General features: G+C 30.2%; 1 protein-coding gene across 1 annotated transcript; it reads left to right on the top strand.

Moving 5' to 3' along the window:
• The first annotated feature begins 8041 nt into the window (after positions 1-8041).
• Positions 8042-9716, top strand: LOC115966445 (transcription factor MYB4-like). The gene is made up of 3 exons (XM_031085683.1): positions 8042-8174; positions 8619-8748; positions 9044-9716. The coding sequence occupies exons 1-3, from the start codon at positions 8042-8044 to the stop codon at positions 9714-9716; spliced, it is 936 nt and encodes a 311-aa protein (XP_030941543.1).
• The last annotated feature ends 13471 nt before the right edge of the window (positions 9717-23187 follow it).

Below are 23187 nucleotides of genomic sequence, written 5' to 3'. Positions count from 1 at the left end.
TTATGTTATTTTATTTCATGTGTGATAAAAAAGTGTAAAGATAGAAAATGATTATAACTTTCCTTTATTTTTCCCTCAAAAATAATTTTTTTTCTTTTATTTGGTTGATTGGAGAAATAGAAGGAAAAAAAATTGTTATTTGGTTAAATTTCTATTTGATATGATTCATAAATCCTCATCCTCTATTATGAGAATTTTATTTGGAAAGTCGGTGAAATAAAAATAGAGTTTCATTTGAAAAGGAGGAGTACAAACCAGGAATATAAGCTTTTTAAAAATTCTATCGGTAGATTTAGCGGTATTAAGTAGCAGGGGAGGTGTAGTTTATTTTGAATAGTAAAGAAAATTTGTATATAATTCGATATATAAAAAAAAAGAGGTCATTGCAATTTCAGTAATCTCAAGGCAAGTTAGTGCAATTGTTGACCGTGACCATCATAGTTTTCACCATTCGTCTTAAAGGTCACAAATGCTAGGTATCTTAACCTATCAGCTCCACAGGTTGCAATCGTTGAAGCAAAAATGAAAAGAGAAAGAAAAAACAGGTCTAACATATGAAGTTGTGATTTGTAGACCATATAGAAATCAAGCAAAAAACAGCTATCTTACCCCACCAATTGGAAGAATCTTTCCACATGGTTCCCACCATATATTCCAAGTTGAAATGAAGTTTCATTTTTTATTAGGTTGAGTTTTATGATTGATCCAGTTGGATTATATTACAATGACTGCAAGAAAATTTGGATCAAGGTCATTCTTATTGTGTATTTTTTTTTCCTAATTAAAGTTGGAAGTCATACGAATTACGAAGAATGAAAAATGTCGTACTCCAAGAAGTATGCAGTCATAGAAAGCCAAGTTTCTCCCACGTGCTTGTGTTTGAAAGTCTCGTATATGTTCATATTGTCAATAAAGAAATATCCAAGGTACTATAAGTTATAAAAAAAGAAAAGAAAAAAAAAAACAAAGAAAGAAGAAGAAAAAAGTATTCATTGTTTATGATCACAAATTTCAATGATTATAATCCAAGCACAAGAGACCATTGTTTGTGTAACGACCTAAGGAAAAGCGCTAGCTACATCTACGCTATATCTCAAAAGGACTAGTCACAATTGAGACTTTTTGTAATTGTTAATAAAACCCAGTTTAACCCAGTAAATACCTGATGTGGGACTCATCACACACCTACACACATCACATAATCAATCAAATTGGGGCATCACAGTTTGAAACTGAAGTAATGTTTACAAGACTGTCACCAACTTTTTCTTCATCAAAAATGATAAATTCAAGTGAAAGAGTACTTGCACAGGGATGGAGCCAGGATTTCTCCTCTGGTAGGGCAAATTATGAAAAAAAAAAAAAAAAAAAAAAAAAAAAAAAAAAAAAAAAAAAAAAAAAACTCTCTATGAAGCATTAAACAAGATATAAATAAAAAAAGACTAGTTATTTCTTAGTGTATTTCAAGTTAATCATCTATCAAGATGTACTAAATTTTGTAGTAATTTCCCTTGCTCTAAAGTCAGAGGTTACCAAAAAAAAAAAAAAAAATGAGGCATAAATATATTTTTTGGTCCTTATATTTTGACCTTATTCCTATTTTGGTTTCTACTTTTTTATTTTATCATTTTTATTCTCTAAATAAAAATTATTTATTTAATGAAAATATCTTACATGACAAACAAAGTGCATTGTTAATACATTAAATACTGATGTGGTTATTAAAATAATAATAATAAATGCTACATCAGTGTCTAATTTTTTTTAAAATTAACAATTTTAACAAAATAAAAAAGAAAAAACATAAATAAAATCCAAAAACTACATAAATTTAGATGTGGTTCATCTTCAACCAGAAGACAACAAGAACACTAAAGAATACAAGCCCAGAACTGAATCTTTCATTTTCTTGTTTCTTTTAAGATAAGCCAAAAAGGAAAAAGAAAAAGATCTTATCTCTTTCTCTTCATTCGTGTGATATATGTCTTGTCTTGGGGTCTTTCCTAATTATTTTTTTATTATTTTATTATTTTTTTCTTCAGATTCATAATTGTCGTTTCTTTCTCTCTCGATCTCTTGGTTTGTGTGTTGTGTTTATACTTCGTATCTTTCTTTTTCTTCATTGTTTTCAAATCCGTGACTCTCTCCTTCTCTCCCTCTCTTGGTGCGTGTTTGTATCTTTCTTTTTCTTCTTTCTTTCTCTCGGTGAGTGTGTTTCTGTATTTATCTTTCTTTTCAGATTTTAATTTCTTTGGATTTGTGTTCTTTGTGTTTATGTTCAAATATCAGCGCGCAGCTAGTGGGTGTGGCCATGGGTCCTCTCTGTAATCTGAATCACCATTTCTAAAGATTAGGAGAAAATTGTTCACCACCACTAACCCAGATCCACCACCAGTAAACCCGAATTAACACCACCAAATCCAGATCCGAATTATCACCACCCCAATAGTCGTCATCAAGGGTGCTGCTGTTGATGAAACAGAGAGCCTGACCAATTTGGTCCTTCTCTGCTTGGGCGTGGGCATCGTCAACGACGGAGTAATGTGATGGAAGAGAGAGAAACAGAGCGGGGTTGAATGTGTATTGTGATCTGTGGCACTAGTAAAATATTTAGCAATTTATTATTGTTTTAAAAATATATTAGAATATAGGTTTTTTTTTTTATAAACTTGAGTTTTTTGAAAAAATATCTTGTAAAATTTTGAAAATTTTTTATGTTATTATCATAAAATATTTTCAAAATTTTTGCATGATACTCGAGTTTATAGAACTTGAGTACCATGGAAAACTCAATTTTACCAAACTCGAGTACTCAAAAAATGATAGATTCCTATATATTTTTGAAACAGTGGTAGATTACAACATAGTCTGCAAAAATATGTTATTTGGCTATTTTTGCCATAATTTGTGAGCCATATATTTGATGAATACAATTTCAGTGTGTTTGTTTTCAAAATGGTATAGAGGAATCAACAAAGAGTGGGTTTGTGTTCCTGTGATTGAATTTTCTAGGTTTGTGATCATGTTTAAGACCTGAATTCTTGTATAATTTGGGATTTAATTTTTTTTTTTCCCTTCAAATTGATAAATTAATTTTTTAGAATTAAAGGTTTATGTGAATGTTGATTTGTCTTTTTTAATTATTATTTTATGTTGACATGGACATTTTTAAATGTCAAATATTTTTTTTATTTTAATGACCATGTCAGTAGTTTATGTGCCAATGCACTCCATTTGTCACGTAAAATATTTCTGTTAAGTAAGTAATGGTAGAGACTAAAATGGAACTTTTTTTTCTTTTTTTTTCATTTAGGGACTAAAAGAGGTAAAATTAAAAAAAAAATAGGAACTAAAATAGAAATAAAGTCAAAATGTAGAGATAAAAAGTGTATTTATGCCAAAAAAATGATAAAATGATGGGTATAAGGATGAAAGAAAAATCTAACTTTGAGATGATACAGAAAACCAAACAATTTAATATGAAAACAATGCATTCAATTTGATGCTAGTGAATATACTCAGTATTATGTTATACTCAAAACTACATAAAAGAAGAAGAAGATTATTTTCAAAACATAACCTGTTTTCAATTCTCTGTAATATAGTAACAATTCTTGATTCTAGGTACGTATTTATTAACTAAAAATCATTTTTATTTTTGGTTTCAAGAGGGTCATAGGTGTAAGTCAATTGGTTAGTTCTATTTTTGGGTCCGTTTAATACTAACTTTGGAGAGAATTTATTCTTTAAAAAAAAATAAATAAAATTGAAGAGAATTAAATGAAATTACTAAAAGCCTAATTATTAAAAAAATATGGATAAAATACTATTTTGGTCCCTAAACTTTAACAAATTTTTTTTTTTTCGTCCCTAAATTTTAAAAAGTTCTTTTTCATCCTTAAACTTTGTAAAGAGTTTTTTCAATAGTTTAGAGACAAAAATAGGGATAAAAAAGAAAAATTTTCAATAGTTTAGGAATGAAAAACCAATTTTTAGTAAAATTTAAGGACATAAAGAAAACATTTTTAATAGTTTAAGGATGAAATATGAATTTTTCAATAGTTTAGGGTTGAAAAATAAAATTTTTAAAATTAAAGGAGGAAAAATCAATTTTTGGTAAAATTTAGGTATCAAAATAATATTTTACCCAAGAAATATTCATTGGTGTAGGGGAAGTCACTCCCGCCCCTTAGTAGCTTTGCCTCTGGTATTACATTCTAGAGTCTCTAAATCTAAAGAGGAAACTGCACAAATAGAATTAGAAAGTATGTGGTTGATGTGAAACCTAAAAGATTGATTTGATGAACTTTTTCAAGATATGAAATGGAGAAATTCTATGGATAAAGAAATCAAGCCAATTGAGAAAAATAATTTATGGGGCCTTACAACTTCTCCATAAGGAAAGCAGGTAATTAGAGTCAAATGGATATTAAAAAAGAAAAAGAAAATGCAAAAGCAAAAGATGAGGGGTAAATGAAAACATTACAATTTCATTATGATGAAGTATTTATTCATGTTGTTTGATTAGAGACCATCAGATGGATTACTTGCTCCCCAAAATAGATAGATAATCTATCAAATGGATGTTGAGCAGTCCATGGGATAATCATTAGAGGGCATGAAGATAAAGTTTTTAAGTTGAACAAAGCACTAAGAGAATAGAATAACAGAATAGATAGATATGTTTTTGAGCATGCTTGTCTTGCACTATGGCTAAAAAATTTGATGAAGAATCTGAACTTTGCATAAAAGAGAAGCTATATAAATTTTCATTGATAACAGATTAGAACATAAGATAAGATTGGCCAAGAATTCAATGTTCTAATAGTAAGCAAATCAATACTAGGCATCATTTCATTAGAGAATATATTGTAAAAAAGGAGTGAAGCTTTAGTTTATGAAATCATAAATTTAAATTACTCATATTTTTATCAAGCCATTCAGGAGTAATATTTATTTAGTTACTCTTTCTTTTTGAACTAAATTTTTTTTCCATTTTCAGGCTCTTGTTCGCATGTAAAATGTGATTAAACTTATAAAATATTTTCCGTTGATTGTAAAATCATATGTAAAACATTTCACATTTAAAAACTTAGCAAAACATTTTACAAAAATACACAGTGGCCCTCCCCCCATATGGTGGCTAGTTGCCTGTGTCGACGGTTCTGTTGTTGAAGTTGTTATTTCGAAAATTGGTTTTGCCACTTCAGTTGTAGGTGCTAGTTGTCAAGTTCCCAAAGATGGCAATTCAACAGTTGGAATTGTCCGTTTGATAGTCGGTGCTGACTATCCAGTCGTCAGAGTTGCTACTTTGGTGACCAATGCCAATAGTTTGGTTGTAGGATTTGTTGGTCTAGTAGCCAAAATGGTTGTTCAATCACCGACAGTTTCAGTGGCTGAGCTACCGATTTTGGTGGTTTGTGTTTGAAAAATTTACATGTTCCAAACACTTGAAAATATTTTTCTTCGAAACAAACGGAGCTTAAAAATCAACTTTAAAAATAGTAATAGAGAAAAAGATTGATTTTTTTTTTTTTTTTTATATTAATACATTGAAAAAAATCTTTCTAAAAATGCATATAGAATAATCCATGTATGTAATTGATGGGATTCTTGTACATGTACCTCTAACCTATAAATACCCATATAATCTATCAATTTGATGAAAGTTAAAAGAAAAAAAATAAGTTGTCTTGAGTTCCTAAAATATTCAAGTGATCTACTTCTAACTTCTAATGCTTCATTTATTCTCCTACTAAGCATTTGTATAGAACTTCAAATTCCAACAACATCCAATATAAAGAGGAAAGGAAGGACAAAGTTTAGCTACAAAATTGATTGTAGTCTAAGGCTACAACTTTATTCAATATTTTTTATTGGAGGTAAATTTTGAAAAATCCACCATTGGATGAAATCTTCTTCTTATATTCTCTATACTTGCAAAATTTCTAGAAAATTAAAAATCAATAGTTATGTCATCAATATATTGTTTAAATTGCATGTTTTTGTATTTTAAAATTATGCATAAAATATAAGCTTATAGATTATATGATAAATAATATCCAATTGATACAAAATTTGATGTGTATTAAGAGCATAAAAAACATTCAATTCAATAGTTAGATTTTCAAAATATATAATAATATTTATTTTATTGAGTAAGGTTGTAATTTTATGTTACAATCAATTTTGTAGCTAAATTTTGTCTGGAAAAGAATTAATAAAAAAAAGGATTGCAAATAGTTCTAGGCAAATAATTTAAACTAAATCCAGTCAAAGATCTCTTTCTACCGTTAATTCAGTAAAAAAATGGATCGAATTTAATTGGTGGATAGTGCTGAAGATTGTTTTCCACTATGCTGATACTGCAAAATTTTGTTAAGATGTGAAGCCAGGGCCAAAAGTAAAAAAAATAATTAACAAAAGAAAAATAAAAGTGGAGAGTGTGAGACCACGTATTAGTCAAGCTCCTCTGTAGTCTGTACTAACTTCATTGAACAAAAACTACTTGACTCAACATGGACTAAGAAAAGCTCGTAGGCTTTTTTGTTTTTTTTTTTTTATTTTTAGATTCAATTCCGTCATGGTTTGCTTTTATTCAAAGGGGGAAAAAGTAGCCATATATGGTAGCTCTAATGGAGGGTTCACCGCAGTTATGGATAATAGTGTGGAATATACCTAGTATATCCATATATGGTATCTCCCCAAAAGCTCTCATGATCTTGGTTTTTTTGTATTTTAAAGATTATGTCTTTATCCTTACAATACGGCCTGGTTTTGAACATTCCACACCAATAATCTCTCCCCTCCACCTTCTAAATAACAACAACATTTATGCCTTAATACATAATGTTGGAGGTGGTTTATGGATTTCATTATATTAGTGAGACTCAACCAAATGAATTCTTTTCTACAATTTCATTTTATCCCAAGTTATATTTTTTATTATTTAATTGATATGCCATTTTTTACTATTTTAATTAATGATTTTTTTTTTCTTCCTTTACTTTTTTTTTTTTTTTCATTTACTCAGCTTAGATCAACTCATTCCTTTTCACTGTTACATAAGTCACTCACATTTGAACATGATCAAACCATTTCAAATGACTCTCATTTATTTTTTCATCAATAGAAGCTTCCTCTCTCTTTAGGTTAATTTCTCCATTTTATATTTTTGTGTATTTCTACTTATCCATAAAAACATTTTCATTTCAATTGCGCTAATTTTTTGAATACACTACTTTTTAGCAACCCAACATTTAGTACAATAGAGCATAGTTAGTCTTATAAATTTTTTTTCCTTTAACTTAATAATTTTCTATGGTCACACAATACTACTAATATGCTTCTCTATTTTATCCACCATACTCTTATCCTATGATTCACATATTCTTCAATTTCTCAATCTTAAGGAATATATTTATCCAAAGATGTTGAAAGCTCTTGCCCTTTGAAATCTCTTGAATATGGAGTCTTACAACCATTTCATCTTTGTTTCTAGTTTGACTAAACTCACATTTCATGTACTCTATTTTAGTCCAACTTAATAGAAAGTTTTTAAATTCTAAGGTGTAGTGTCAAATTTCCACATTGACAATAACTCTTTGTCTAGTTTCATCCACTAAAATTATATTATGTACAAAAAGTATATACCCAAAGAATTCCCTTTGAATCAATTTAATGAATGCATTTATCACTAGTGCTAAGAATATGGACTTACCGACTTTACATAAACTTCTAAAGAGCAGAAAATGGTGATGAAATTCACCTGGTAATTACCCTATATTTGTTTTTCCAAGTCTTGGGGTCACTTTATGAAGTCTAGCTAGTTCTTTCCCAAAGCTTTAGTATTATTTTATCTTTAATGGCATCATGATTGCATATTCCTTAGGGCCCTACGGTCCCCATAAAATGTTTTGTGATAATTCCATTGTTATAAACTGAGAATAGCTAGCTAGCATACTATAAATAAAGGTGTTAATTATTTTTAGCGACAAGACTACGTAGAGAGAGAGAGAGAGAGAGAGTGAGAGAGAGAGAGATGGTGAGAGGCCCCTTCTATGACAAAAATGGACTTAAGAAAGGTGCATGGACTCCAGAAGAAGATGATAAGCTAAGAAGTTTTATTCATAGACATGGCCACTCAAATTGGTGCAAACTTCCCAGGCTCGCAGGTATAAAGCTATATTATATATTTTAAAGCATGGATACAGTCTTTAGCTTTCTTTTTTGAAAATTAAAATTTACCTAGGGCTAGGGTTCTATGATTCTATATTTTTTTTGTCTAAGTTCAGTGAATATGAATATGAACATACCATTTTTGCATTCCATTTGACTAAATTGGAAGATTAAAAGAGAAAAGTTATAGGATTTCATCTAGAAATTTTTTTTTTAGGAAAAACATCTTTTCTTGCACGTTAATGTTTCTCACTCTGTTCATGTAACAAAATTTCTCTTCATGCATGATGAAACTTCATTATTGTATGGCTTTCTTACATTAATTCTATTTATCTAACTTTAAGTTATTTGTTTCCGACAACCTTACATGCATGAGAGAGATAAGAAATGAATCTAATTAAGTAGTATTATGTAACAATACTATATGATGTTTTGGACAGGTTTATCAAGGTGTGGCAAGAGTTGTAGGCTGCGATGGGTGAATTACCTCCAACCTGGTGTAAAACGTGGAAACTTCACCAAAGAAGAAGAGGATTTAATCTTCAAGTTGCATGAAGAAGCTGGAAACAAGTATGTATAAAAACATTTTACCTTTTGAAACTCCTCAATAAATTTTTAGCATTATGAAATCAAACAAAGTTTATGAACCAAAATATAAAACAATACTATGTTTTTTTCCCCAAGTTTCCATAGGTATTATATGTGTACGTCAGGATAAACAATTTCTGTAACAAAAAAAAAAATTTGAAACTAAATCTATTTTCACTTACCAGAACAAGTAAAAATATTTGTTTGTTCCTTTTTTTTTCCTTGCTCGCCTTCATTTATAAGCTTGTTCAGTGAACGTGAAATGTTCTCCTTTCAGGTGGTCTATGATTGCCAAAAATTTATCCGGACGAACAGACAATGAGATAAAGAACCATTGGCACACGCACCTAAAGAAGCATGAAAAGAAAATTCCAAAAACTTCCCAACGCAAAGCCAAGAAAATCAAAGAATCAGAAAGTGATAGTCTTCGTGCCAGTTGTTCTCCTAACCAAAGCTTAGAGAGCTCTCCACTGACCACGGAACTTTCTTCCTCTAAATTATCCTCTTTGAGCTGTGACAATTCAACTGTCACTGGCACAAATTGGACTGAAGAAGATAGTCTTTCTTCTTTGGAAACATCACAAAATTCCTTTGAAAACATTCACTTGAAGAAATATTCAAAGAAAACGCTCAAAACTGAAAGCCTTCATGCCAATGATCCCTTCCACCATATCTTAGAAAGCTCTCCATTGTCCCCAGAAGTATCTTTTGCAAAATTCTCCTCTTTGGGCAGTGATCATTCATCCATACCTGGCATAACTTGGATTGAGGAAGACGTTCTTGCTTCGTTCGAAACATTTGACGCAGCCTTTGGAGACTTTTGGACTGAACCATTTGTAGCAGACAACATGCATATCCCAGATGAGTTTCCAATATCATCATATATTTCATACTACGATGATGGCACAGATTTGTTTGACCAAGTGATGCAGGAATTTCCAAAGAATTAATGCATGTTTCCTCGCTACTAGGATCTATTTTTATTAATAACAATTGTGCTAGTGACTGATTGTAAAATATCAAAGTCATGTTGTGTTACTTTCTTTAGCTACGAACAGCCACCTAAATGTTAGATATGTATAAGAAATCATGCAGGGAAGTTTTAAGCTTTCTGCTATAATAATGCATGGAGTATTTGCTATGCATATGTACCTTTTGGGCTAGCTTGTTAAGCTCAAACTTCCTAATGATCAATGCAATAAGTTCTTCCTAATCAGATTTGTGTTACTAGAAGTTGAGTTGTTCTTCAGTCCCTTATTTTTGGATAGGTGATTAGATTATCAGATCTGAATTCTGTCTAAAAAATTATGGTATGAGAATCCTTCTAATTTAAAATGCATCCATTTCACAATTTCAGTTAAATATTACAAATATAAAGACGTATACAATACCATGTCATAATTTATAAAATTAAAAAAATAAAATATTAACTATAAGATAGACTTTTTTTTATAATTGCACTAATTTCAAGACTATAATCATACGGGAAAGATTGTGCACTTTTTTTGATTGATGCGGGATGACACAAAGGGCATATTCAATTGAATGTATCATTTGACTAATGACATGGCACGGTGGAATTAGCTATTTCAAATGCAAGTACTTTACTTTTGAAAAAAAAAAAAGGAGGCTTGTCTGTACAGCTATCCAAGCCAAAGGAACTAAAATATTTACATGAGCAATGAGACATTTAGTCCTAATTGATAAACTCAAAACATTCAATGTATGGATCAGTTTACGCATTTCTCATGCAATTGAAAAAAAAAAAAAATAATAAACTGAACATTTAGAAATAAATTTATTAAGCAGACTTTAACCATTCTTTCTCTAATGCTTGCATTTATTAAATAGGTTATACTGCGTGTGAAAGGAACGAATCTTACCCATGAATGTTCAATGGGTGAAAAACGTGTTGTTCAAATCTTTGAAGATAGACTTGTGAGGTGAAACAGTGTATAGGGCAGCTGGTTTATATATAAGTAATATAGTATAGACCATATATCATCGGTTCAAATTAATCCTCACATATGAAACCCCCAAAATAAAACAAGAATAGAAGATAAGATAAAGGACTGATTTATATCTCTCTCCGAGTGTGGAAATTTGTGGTAAACGTGATGTGAACTAATTGAATATCGAAATTCTTCTATCGACCAAGTTTCAATGTGACTTGTGTTTCACAGATACTCCAAAAATTCTTAAACTTTTAATCTTTTCTTGGAAAAAGTAGCTAGATCTAAGTTTTCCCAGTAAAGATGGTGGACCAAACTTTTTTCAACACAGACACAAACGTATATGCAGGTGCAAGTGCAACTGTAAAGCAATCGAGAACGCTTGGTCATTCCTAGTTGGGTAGTTCAAATAGTGGAAAAAGTAATGAAGTTTATTAAGTTGAGAAAACAATATATATATATATATATATATATATATTTATGACATATATGATGATCTAACTGCTCCAACTATGACCATAATATATGACAGCTAAAAGATTTGTACTTAAGTACTGTGGCATTCTCTCACTCTCCCTAGCTAGTTGTCAACCAAACAGCAAAGAAAATAATACAAGTAGTGACATATATAGTCCAAGAAAAGATTATCATAGACAGTAAATAAATAAATATTAATCTATATAATTAACAAAATAAATAAACAATTAAATAAAAATGTTATTATATATCATAGACAATATGACATATATATTCATAATTGAAATTTGGTCTCTACCTTAGAAGTTTTTTTTCTTAATTAAGGAGCATGAAAGAAATTGAAAGATAAAAGCATAGTTCAATGACATTGTTACATACCCCCTCCCTTGTTATAGTAATAATAAAAAAAAGATAGATAAACTTAAGAAAAAAGAAACCATAACCTAATAAAAATTAGAACATGCTAAAATTACCACTAGTTTACTACAAAAATCTTACTAACTAACGTAGCAATGAATATAATTAGTATTCCATTAATAACATAATAAATATATTTTTAATTATATTTTACATTGTATAATTTTTATTTTTTATAAGTCTTTACGTTATGTTTAATATTTAACATATAAATTTATAAAAAATTATGCAATAAAATTTGTAATTTTTTTTAGGACAATAATATGTAGTTTACATTCACTATACAATATTTAGTCTACAATGTAAAAACATAATTTTTCTATTGTTTGAATGGGCACGCAAGAGAAACTTGTAATTAAAAAGATCCATGGGTTTGGTTTTGGTACTTATGGAGGGACCCGTATGTTTGTTTTTAGGGCGAGGGTGGCTTGTCTTTTATCTATATCACTTCAAAGCTATCTAATTAAGTTCATTGTGAGCGACGGAGACAGGAAGGCATGGTTTTTCTCGTTTTTCAAGTTTTTGCCATATCTTGATATCTCAATTATAATTGACAGAAATTAGTTATATGATCTGCATATGTTATTTTATTAATTATTTTTTTGTCAGTTGTGGGTAAAGATATTACAATAGAATTGTATGATTAAATTTGGACCATTCTTAAAGATATAGTTCTGTTTGTTTTGCTGGAAAACCTTCTGTAAAAATAGTTTTCCATATTTTCTAATGTTTGGTAGCACAAAAAAAACCTGGTCAATGGAAAACTATTTTTGATCAACGGAAAACTCTAATAAAAATAAGGCTTATTTTTTATAAGCTGTTTTCCAAAAAAAAAATTGGAAAACAATCTCTCTCTCATGCGTTGCGTCTCCTATAAATATTATCTTCGTCTATAGCCGTGAGAAACATAATTTTTTGGCGCCTTCTCTCTCTCATGGTAAGTTTTCGCACTTTTTTTCTCTTCCCTTTGCTTTTTCTCTCCTCACACCCTCACCATCACTAACTCAGGTCTCTCCTCTTCCCATAGATCTCTCTCTTTAACTGTCTCTCTTCTCTCTTTTCTCCATATTTCTCTTCCCCTCTGTAACACAATTCTCTGATTAGACTTTTCTTTACTTCACTGATACATCAATAGCTCCGACTTGCAAAGGAGAAAAATTTTCAACGGTAATCATTTCATTCCTCTCTACCAAAATCCCAAGTCTTTGCTTTGAATTTAAAGCTCAATTTTCTTTTTTCTCTAAGAAATTTTCAATTTGATGGATTCCAAGAAGAAGTTACTTCTTTTTTGTACATAAAGTGCAAAAAAATAAAACAAAAAAAAAAAAAAAGAAGAAGAAGAAGAAGAAGAAGAAGAAAGAATGAAAGAAGTAAAAGATGAAAATTTTAAACATAGTACCTATATTGCTCTAAATTGCTTTTACATGGGACAATCTTTACCATGGACTAATAATATTGTTATATAATAAATGATAATTGTTTAGGAGAATTGCATTTGTTGGCAAATACATTTTTTGTTGGCAGATACTATGTAGTGATGATATATTATGTAGTACATTATGTAAATACATAATTTAGAGTAATATTGAAGACTTGTGGTTGACCATAGTAGACAAATGGTTGATATGTGTGTGTGTGTGTGTGTGTACGTACGTTATTGTCTATATATATAAGCAAGATGAGTGGTAGAGATCATGAAAATTTGACAACTAATTAATTTTGATTGTATCTATTGTCAAAATTTTAGATTAATTAGTATGAAAATCAAATTCATTCTTGGTTTTTTTTATTTATAATGATTATATTAGTTAGTTTACATAATATACATGTTTTAAATTATACAAGAAATATTTAAAAAAAAATTGCATACCAAACACCAGAAAACATTCTCAAGCGCATTTTCAAGGACGTTACTAAACACTGGAAAATAAGACAGTTTTCTAGAAAATGCTCTTTGAAAAATGAACCATTTTCCAGAAAACGTTAATGTTGAAACAATCAGAGATTTAAGAATTAATAATGCAAAATTGAAGATCTCACACAATCAATAGCCCAATTAGAAGCAAGGCATCAAGAACAACTCTCCCAAGTAGAAGCAAGGCACCAACAGCAAATGGTTGAAGTGATGACGCACATGACAGAAATGTTCGCCCAACTTAGCCCACATATGCGTGATTCAAATCTTTCTTAGGTAGCAAACATATCTTATTTAACGAAACACTACTTTTTGCAATGCATTGTTATGTGATATTAATAAGATGCCTTTAATATATTCAGGGTGGCAATGCTTGATGGAAACTCTCCGTGGTACATAAATAATGGGAATGAAACTGTGAATCCTCAAGTAAAACAAAATTTCTCTAAAAATAAATAATGGGAACGAAATTGTGAATCCTCAGGTAAAACAAAATTTCTCTAAAAATATACACTATCAAGTTTGTCATTGTAAGCAATGAAGAAAATGTGAGATTAAGTATGTCTATAATGATAGTTGGCAGGGTTTGTTTGATCCTAAAACATACCGCTTGTAATGATCCCGGGGATGTTCTTTTCACTAGCAAGCATGTTGTACTTTAGTTTTTTGTGAATAGACGTGTGGTTCTAATACTCTCAATCTTTGTTATTGTATTTGGTCATTGCATGGACCCTTCTTGAATCAGCTTTACAGACAAGGTTATGTTCAGTAAAAGAGAAATTGTTACAAATTTAGTATAAAATCAATTATACATAATTTGCATAATTTGAAATAACTTTGAGTTATTTTATGTTTAATTTAAATACAAAATGGATGTTAGCTTTTTTTTTTTTCCATGTTTAATTTAATTTTAAGTTTTAGTATATTTTGTTATTTTTGAATGGTAAAAATATTTAGGTTCATGTTTTGGTATATTTTGCTACTAGTGTTTGTTCTTTTTGGGTGTGTTTCAGGAGAGCAAATTCTTGAAGTTTTTTAGGGCAATTTGGAAGTGATGTTGCTGCTTGCTGGCTGTGGCTATTTGAGGGCAGTTTAGAATGTAAAAAATCCTTCTTGTATATTTTTTGTGATGTAAAAAATATTTTGGCAATTTTTTGTTGGGAACTTGTGATTTTGGGCAGGAAGTTGTGATTTATGGTTCAATTTAAGTATCTGTTTGTGGCTATGGCTGTTTGGTTTTGAGTTCTGATTTAGCAAGAAATTGTGATTTAGGGCAGGAAGTTGTGATTTAGCAAGGAAAAAAAAAAAAAAAAAACCTATAGCCATGTTTTTTTAAACACGGCTATTAGGGGTGTGTAAAAAACTGATGAACTGAAAAAACCGTTTGAAACTGGTCAAACCGAGTTCAATTTTTCGGTTCGGTTTTAGTTCGGTATGAATTTTAGAAAACCGAAATATTTCGGTTCAGTTTCGGTGCTGGATTTTAGAAAATCGAACCGACCGATTTATATATATGTATATATTTATGTAACTTTAAGAAGTAAATGATCAGTAGCTTAGTGGTATGCTTCCTATGTTTTGGCTAACTGATCCCCAGTTTGAGCCTTCGCGTATGGGTTTTTGCTATTTAATTTTTTAAAACCCTAATAATAGCATGATATAAATACCCTCCTACTCTTTTCTTTTCTTTTCTTCAGCTGTCCCCTTCCCTAAATTTCTGTGTCTCTTTACCCTACATACTTCAACGCCTCCTCATTTTTTTTTTTTTTTTCCTTTCTTTAAGTCCCATGGTCCTTTCTTCAGCAGCTCTCTATCCTTCTCGATTCAGCGCCTCCTCATTCTTTTTTTTTCTTTTTCTTTTTCTTTCTCCGAGCCCATGGACCATGGCCATGCCTCTCTCTTCTCTCTGAGTCACATATCTCTGTTCTTTATTGAAAAATCACTACAGAGACATGGTGGTAGGCTCAAGCATGGTGTTAGGCTCCTGTTATGGTGCAGCAACGGTAAAGTTTTGTTTGGACCCTTTTGCTAATTCAAAATATTTTCAATTTTATGTTGGAATCTGTGTGTAAATTGTTGAACAAATATTATTGGAAGTTTTTCTTTCTCTGTTGTTCTGATTTGTTCAACAACTCTTTCTCTCTATTGCTCTATTGCTTTGTTTTTTATATGTGATTAAAGTTAGGGACTTAGGGTTTTTAAAATCTCAATAACCCTCTCTTTGAAAAACCAAAAATTGACTGAAACCGAATGAAATTGAAATACATCGAAACCGATTGATTTCCAACCATTTCGGTCGGTTTCGGTTGAGAATTTCACAAACCGAACTATTCGGTTTCAGTTGGCCATGCCCATGAAAACCAACCGAAATCGAACCGAGCAAACCCCTAGCGACTATAGACAAAACCAATATAGGAGGCTTTAGCCAGAAAACGCAGCTTAAAGATGTTCTATAGCCACGTTTTATAAAACACAGCTACAGTTCTGACTCTATAGTCGCGTTTTAAAAAACGCAGCTACAATTTTGACCCTATAGTCGCGTTTTACCAAACGCAGTCCAAAGCGAGTCTATAGCCACGTTTTTAAAAAACACAACTATAGGTCTAAGCATATAGCTATGTTTACAAAAACGTAGCTATAGTTCTTAACCTATAGCCGCAGTTAGAAAAACGTGGCTATAGACCCGCAGGGGCTATTGTCGCACAATATAGGTCTCGTTTGTAAACGCGGCTATATCCTATAGCTGCGTTTTTGGGGTTTATAGCCACATTTTTGAAACGTGGCTATAGCCCTTGTTTCTTGTAGTGTGTAAGGTATGTTCCTAATATTACAAGAATGGGAATCCATTTGGGAATTGGGAGCATTAATTGTGTCATTAGTTGTACACATAAAGCATATATTAGAAGATTTTGCCCCAACTTGAATGGAGCTTTAGATGCATGGCTACCTAGTGTCAACTAATTATACTCCAAAGTGAAGACACACAAACACTGGAACTTATTGATCAGGATAGAAGTTGAAAGAACGACAAGAGCAAAGCACAAACTGTACAAATAACTTGTCTTACTCTAGAATTAATTTGGAACTTGAGGAACCAAGTTGAACACAAAGGAAACAAGGTGAATCTCATCTCCAAGACTCCAACATCAAAAATTTAGAACAAAGGATTGTGGAAATATATACACATGATTTAATAAAAAAAAAATTGAAATATATAAAATCCACTTGATGAATACTTATAAAAAAGAAATAAAATTATCTAATATATCATGTTAAAGACCTTACTAACTGTTCTTATTGCTCTCTAATTAGCCTTTTATAAACCAAAAAAAAAACTTGTTCTTATTGCTAATGATATGCAATTATGCATGACCTTAATTATTTAATTACAGAAGAGAGATATTAACATTAGAACTTTGCAGCCAAGATTTCTAATGAGGGGGCAGAAGTTTTTTTTTTTTTTTTTTTTTTTTTTTTTTTTTTGTGTGTCTATCCAAATTAGCACGTATTTATAACAAAATATCAACAAATGAAAAATAACTATTTTTTAATACATTGCAATGCAATTATCTATTAAAAAAAAATTCATTGTGAAAGTTTAAATAGTGTGTAAAACACTAATGAATATTTAGACCCCAATTTCAAATTTATCCAACACAAGCTTATACCCAAACAATAGATGTGAATAATAGGTACAAGCAAAAACCCAAAAAAATAAATGACTCTACATCATAATTAATCACAACACGGCAGAAATTAAAGGTAAAGAGTAAGGGTTTGAGAGATGCAAACACAAGGATAACACCAGCACGTGTTATCGAAGAGGAAACCAAAGAACTCGGCGAAAAACTTCTTCGCCATCCTCCAAGCAGTAAAATGATCCGCTAAAGAATAAAGTTGGGATACACGAATAGCAATAGACCGTCCAAGCCTAATCTACCCAATGCACCTAAGCCCTCCAAGCTTCTTGATCCAACAAGGTTAAGCCTAACCGTGTCTTCTTTAGCTTTCCGGATCCCACAATAAGCCCATTGCATCAACCAAGTAAATTGGTCATCTCTGAATTGCTTCCCAAGTACTAAAATACCTCCTCACTGATATTGGTATGATGAGATAAGGATTTGGCTAATAAGCCTCTCAAGGGTATGTCAATGGAGAGGGTGAGAGTAGAGGAATTTAGAGAATCAAATGTCTAAGATTATGGATGAGTCAATCTTGGTTTTCCCTAGGGTTTCTCTCTCAAAATTCTCTATGGAAGCTCTCTACATTTCGTGGGTATAAGGGTATTTATAGTAGAGTACGTGAGGAATGTGAAAAGTCATTTTTCTACAAAACAGGGCATTCTAGCGACTCAGTCTTGCGAGTGGGATGAGTTGCAAGTTTGAGTCTCGAGTTAACTACCAAGCTAGATTGCAATTTTTGTTCTGTAGTACTCCTGCTATCGTGACCCTTCAACTTCTTGCATGTTTCACACGTGTGACATTTTGGCGAGTTGCCAGTCACGAGTCACTCACGAGATCTAGTTGCGAGAAACCTCCAAATGCACACACGCTTGAATTTCTTCACACTCTCTCACATACAACCCTTACATAATTTCCACCTAAATACAGGGTATCTAAATGCTAAAATACAAGCAAATTTGGCAAGAAATAAATCTAACACATGATTGAATAATTTCAACCTTACACATTGTTCTTTTAAATCTCGAAAATCATAAATGATTAATTCTATACTAAATGTCACAATAATTTTTATTTCAATGTAGAAAATTAAAGAGTGTGTTAAAAATCATTCAATTAACATACAAAATCAAAGTCCATTAAAATATCATATTCCAATTTATTGTGAAACCTAGTTTTGACCATCTTCATGGTTGAAAATAAACATTCTGTAGTTGTAGTGGAAATTGGAATATTAAGTATAAGTACAATGGTACAACTACTCTATAAACAAATTGGTAGGATATTAATTTTCTAATTCTTACTAGCCAATGACACAATTAAAAAATATTTAACAATTTTTGGATGTCTAGATGTTGAACCACATTACACTTATAATGATTAAATTCTACTTTCAATAGTGCTCAATTGTATAGTCAATTTACTAATGAGAAATAAAAAATAAAATAAAAAATAAAAAAACTGATGTGGGCTGCAGAAATGACAAAAACCAAAACACGTTTACTTCAAGAAAATAAGAAACAAAATACCTTTGCTTCTGTAATATAACCTTGAATCCATGAGGGTCATTAAATCCATAAGGAAAAAGTGTCTAGAATCCACTAGAAAGCAAAGAGACAAAAGTTTGAATTTTATTGATTGAATAATTGTTAAAAACATTTATAGACTTGGAGACCTATTTAAAGTCTCCGTAAAACTTGAAAAAAAATATTCTAAAATAAATCATAATTAATTCCTAATTGTAATAGGAGCCAAATTTGACCAAAAAAACATAATAAAAAAAAAAAAAACCCAAAAAAACGAAAATAAATACCCTAAACCTAAAATAACTAAAATTACATAAAAATAATAAAATTAATGAATTAAAAAAAATTAAATTATTGATTTTGTCCTACATCAAACCCCTCCACTTGAAAAAAAAAAAAAAAGAACCTTCAACTTAATAGTTGAGATGTGAAACCTTTCATGCCAAACAAAAAAGTACTTTGAAAACTTCGTCTTCTTGCCAAACTTAAAAACCATTGATTGAACAATCATATCAACTTGAATTTCTTTTTCTTTGGTCTTCATGCAATTGAAGCTATTCACCCAATACGATTCAATGATCACATCAAATCTTTCCATTCCACCCGAATAAAATCAACAAACTATGGTGTCTTGCCTACCACTAAAATATTAGGATCATGAGGTTGATAGTCATCTGATTTGAGCTCCTTGACAATTTCCTCTTCTATTTCTTCTTCAATGGTCTCTGCCATCTTGACTACAAGATCTTTCTTTTTAGTAGAATGTTTAATAATCTCCTTCACAATCTTGATTTTCAGGATCTTCTTTTATAATGAGATCTTCATGAACTTCCATATAAACTTCTATATTTTCTTTAACAAAAGTATTTTCTTTAAAATGCAATTCTTCCCTTAATGGTGAAATATAGATATCTTCAAAATAATCCAAGTATGAAATTCTTGGCCAATAATATTGTTTTGTATATGAAAAAAGTTTATCACAACCTAAAAGATAAAATTTGATAGCAATCATCTTTTTCATCCTTGGCCATGAACAAATTTTGTCTTTATCTTGTCAGATTTTATCAAGTTGTATTTGTTCCACCAACGTAAGGCTACTCATTAAGTTTGTACAAAGCATGTCTAACTTTTTTGTCATTATAAATATTTCCATAGTCAAATTAATCCTCTAGATCAAGGAACCAATCAAGAAAATAATCTTTATAAAAATAACCATTAAAACTTGCAATTTTTATAAGGCCTATATGAAATTTGCTTATCAATAGGTTACCTGTGAGTTACGTCTTTGCGGTAGTTATCCCTATCATCTCCATGCTCGCACAACGTCATCCTAGCAACGATATTTGTGAGTGCTTGTTGTACGTCATGTAATACTTGCTAAGTTTTCCGTCACCAAGAAATGCTACGTCTCATATGTTAGCCACTAGACAAGGATAAGTCAAGGTTTTGATACCAACTAATGTGGGTTGCAGATGCAATAAGAAGTAGAACATCTACTTCTAGGAAATAAGAAACAAAATACTCTTTTTTTTTAATATAACCTTGAATCCACAAGGAGAAAGAGTTTGGAATCCAACAAAAGATAGAGAGACAAAAGTCTAAATTTTATTCATATTATTGAATAACTATTAAAAATGTTTACAAACTTGGTGGCCTATTTGAAAGCTTCGTAAAACTTGATAGAAAAGAAAATATATTCTAAAATAAATCTTAATTAATACCTAACCATAATAAAAACCAAAATATACCTAAAAAGTATTAAAAGTACTTAAAAATAAGGAAATAAATACCCTAAACCTAAAATGATGAAAATTACATAAAAATACCAAAATTAATGAATCACAAAAATTAAATTGTAAATTTTGTCATACATCAAAAATCCACTAGGTGGAACTAGCCAATTGAATAACACCAAAATCTCAATGTCCCAAACTTTTAATATTGGGTCCCAAATAAGCAAATAACCAAAGTGTTGTACCAATATTTTCTTAAGGGATTTTTTTTTTGTTATGTTAGTAAAAAATGAATCTTTTTTTTTTCTTTTTTTTTTTTTTCAAGGGATCACCAACCACAAATATTGGGTTGATGACCATTTTAATTAATTTTGAATTTTTTATGGGTTAGATGAATTTTAATTTTTTTAGTTTCAATTTGGGGTGGGGCATTTGAAATTTTTAACCAAAAATATCAAAAATATTTATAAATTTCGTATATTTAATAAAAAAATTTCAAAAACTCAAGGAAGCTATGGCCTCTCTAGTCAAAGGGTACTTTTATCCCTAGCTTAGAAGAATTTTCTTTAACTCACTACATAGCAATTTATAAGACTATGTGTATTATTCAAGCAAGTCATATGATCTGTTAAAAATATTATATAAATAGTCCTTCTAACCACCAAATAATTAGTTAAGTTTCATCGATCCAAATCAGTTTAGAACGAGGAAAACTTTTTCCTTAAAAAAAAAACACATGGTCTGTGTTTCTTCTCCTCATTGACTTACAAGACTAAATGTTTACATGTGATACGTATCACATATAAACACAATTAGTAGGTATGTATACATACCTACTAATTGTGTTATAAGCGAGTTTTTGATTTATTTATTTTTTCATGTGTCTACATATTTGTAATCGTTAAATTAATACGGTACCCGATCTTAGGCTACTCAATTATTCTGCGGTGGCTGCTCATATAAGACAGAAAATAACACATAAGATGATTATGACGCTTGAAAGGATAATTAACAGGCCTATATTATATAAGACAAACTAAACTAGTTTTTAACCTCAACCTGAGGGAAACATGTATCCAAAGTTGTCAAAGCTAGCAAGAAAAAAGGAGGTTGAAGTCTTAAAACAATGACCAATAAATAAATAAATCAAACACCCAAGAAGTTGGAAAGATAAAAAGAATTAGAAAATAGAAACAATAAATGTAGCTCGAAAGAAGACATCTAAAGTTAGAAAATTTAATAACACGAAGACCACGCGTGGGTTTTTTTTTTTTTTTTTTTTTTTTTTTTTTTGTCTTCTTTATATTATTCTTCATGTTTTCTGATAGGGTCCTTCCAAGGTTGTCAAAATCGGGATCCTATATAGGATCATTGAAGGTAGGTGAGATCGTAGATAGTAAAATCGGATCGTGAATCGTAAGATCCTACATATTTTCAGATTTAAAGCGAAAAACACATTGATAATGACTTTGTATGTTAAATAATCACATAAATTATAAATTCATCCATAAAAAAACTAAGATTTACATCATATGATGTAATTTGCATGTCATACATCACCAAGTCTATATTAACAACACAAATATATTTTAGTTTTGATCCAATGTATTTAAAAAGTTCAATAAATGTTTAATTAGCAACCAAATACCAAAATATTAATCAAAACCTACATATGGAAAATATTTTCCAAGTTCTAAGTTTCAAGTTTGAAATCCAAAATAAATTAGCAAATAGAAACTAGCTAACTACAATATGAAATCCAAAAGCAAGATGAATATTAAGGTGAAGTGAATATTTAATTATTCTCATTCTAAGGTTCTTATAACCACCATCCTAAATTCCTAATCATCATCATCCATTTCATCTTCTATGTAGACATTATATATTTGTATACTAGAGCTGCAAAAGACATCAAGATACAATTTCACACTCAACTATTCAAGTTATACCACTCAGCAACAATTAAAGAGCATGCTCAAAAAAATCAATCAATCAATATAAAAATACAAACATAATTGATAAAATTATATATAAAAAAATATTTTAGTAATATTAGAACACAAATTAGTATAGTGATCAAACAAATTTAACAACATTATACCTTAAAAGGCAGCAAAGCTAACATCAAAATTTTCATTTAGAAATGTAGAAGCATTCATTCATTTTGATTACAAGTGAATTAGAAACTAGAAAACCTTTGCTTAGGTTAACATAATTTTATAAAAATAAAATCAAAAGTCATACTATCACAACATGAAAATATAAAAACCCTTAAAGTTTCATCAAAACAAAAAATTTATCACATAAAAAAAATTAAAAATAAAAAACCAAAAATTTTTGTTTTTGGTAGGATCGGTAGGATCCCATACGATCTTACAATCCTATACGATCCTACACGATCCTACACGATCCTACATATGATCCTATCATTTTTATGATCCTAATGCGATCCTAAACGTTTTGGTAAGGTGGGGTCGTAAAATCATACAATCTTATGATCCAGATCACGATTTTGACAATCATGGGTCCTCCAGTACCTTTTTTTAAAAATAAATTCTTTAGTTTTAACTAGTTACTAACCCGTACTATGCACGGGAACCTACCTATTTGTGAAGTAAACTACATTAATTTTATTAAAAATTTAAGAAACTACACCATTGCATGATTTGTTCTTGTATGACTTCAATTTGTGTTACAATTTGATGAAGAAGCCATTACTTA

This window comes from Quercus lobata, chromosome 2, assembly GCF_001633185.2.
Source record: "Quercus lobata isolate SW786 chromosome 2, ValleyOak3.0 Primary Assembly, whole genome shotgun sequence".
Classification (NCBI taxonomy): domain Eukaryota; kingdom Viridiplantae; phylum Streptophyta; class Magnoliopsida; order Fagales; family Fagaceae; genus Quercus; species Quercus lobata.
Note: the sequence above shows the minus strand (reverse complement) of the source record. Positions and strands in the feature narration are given on the sequence as shown.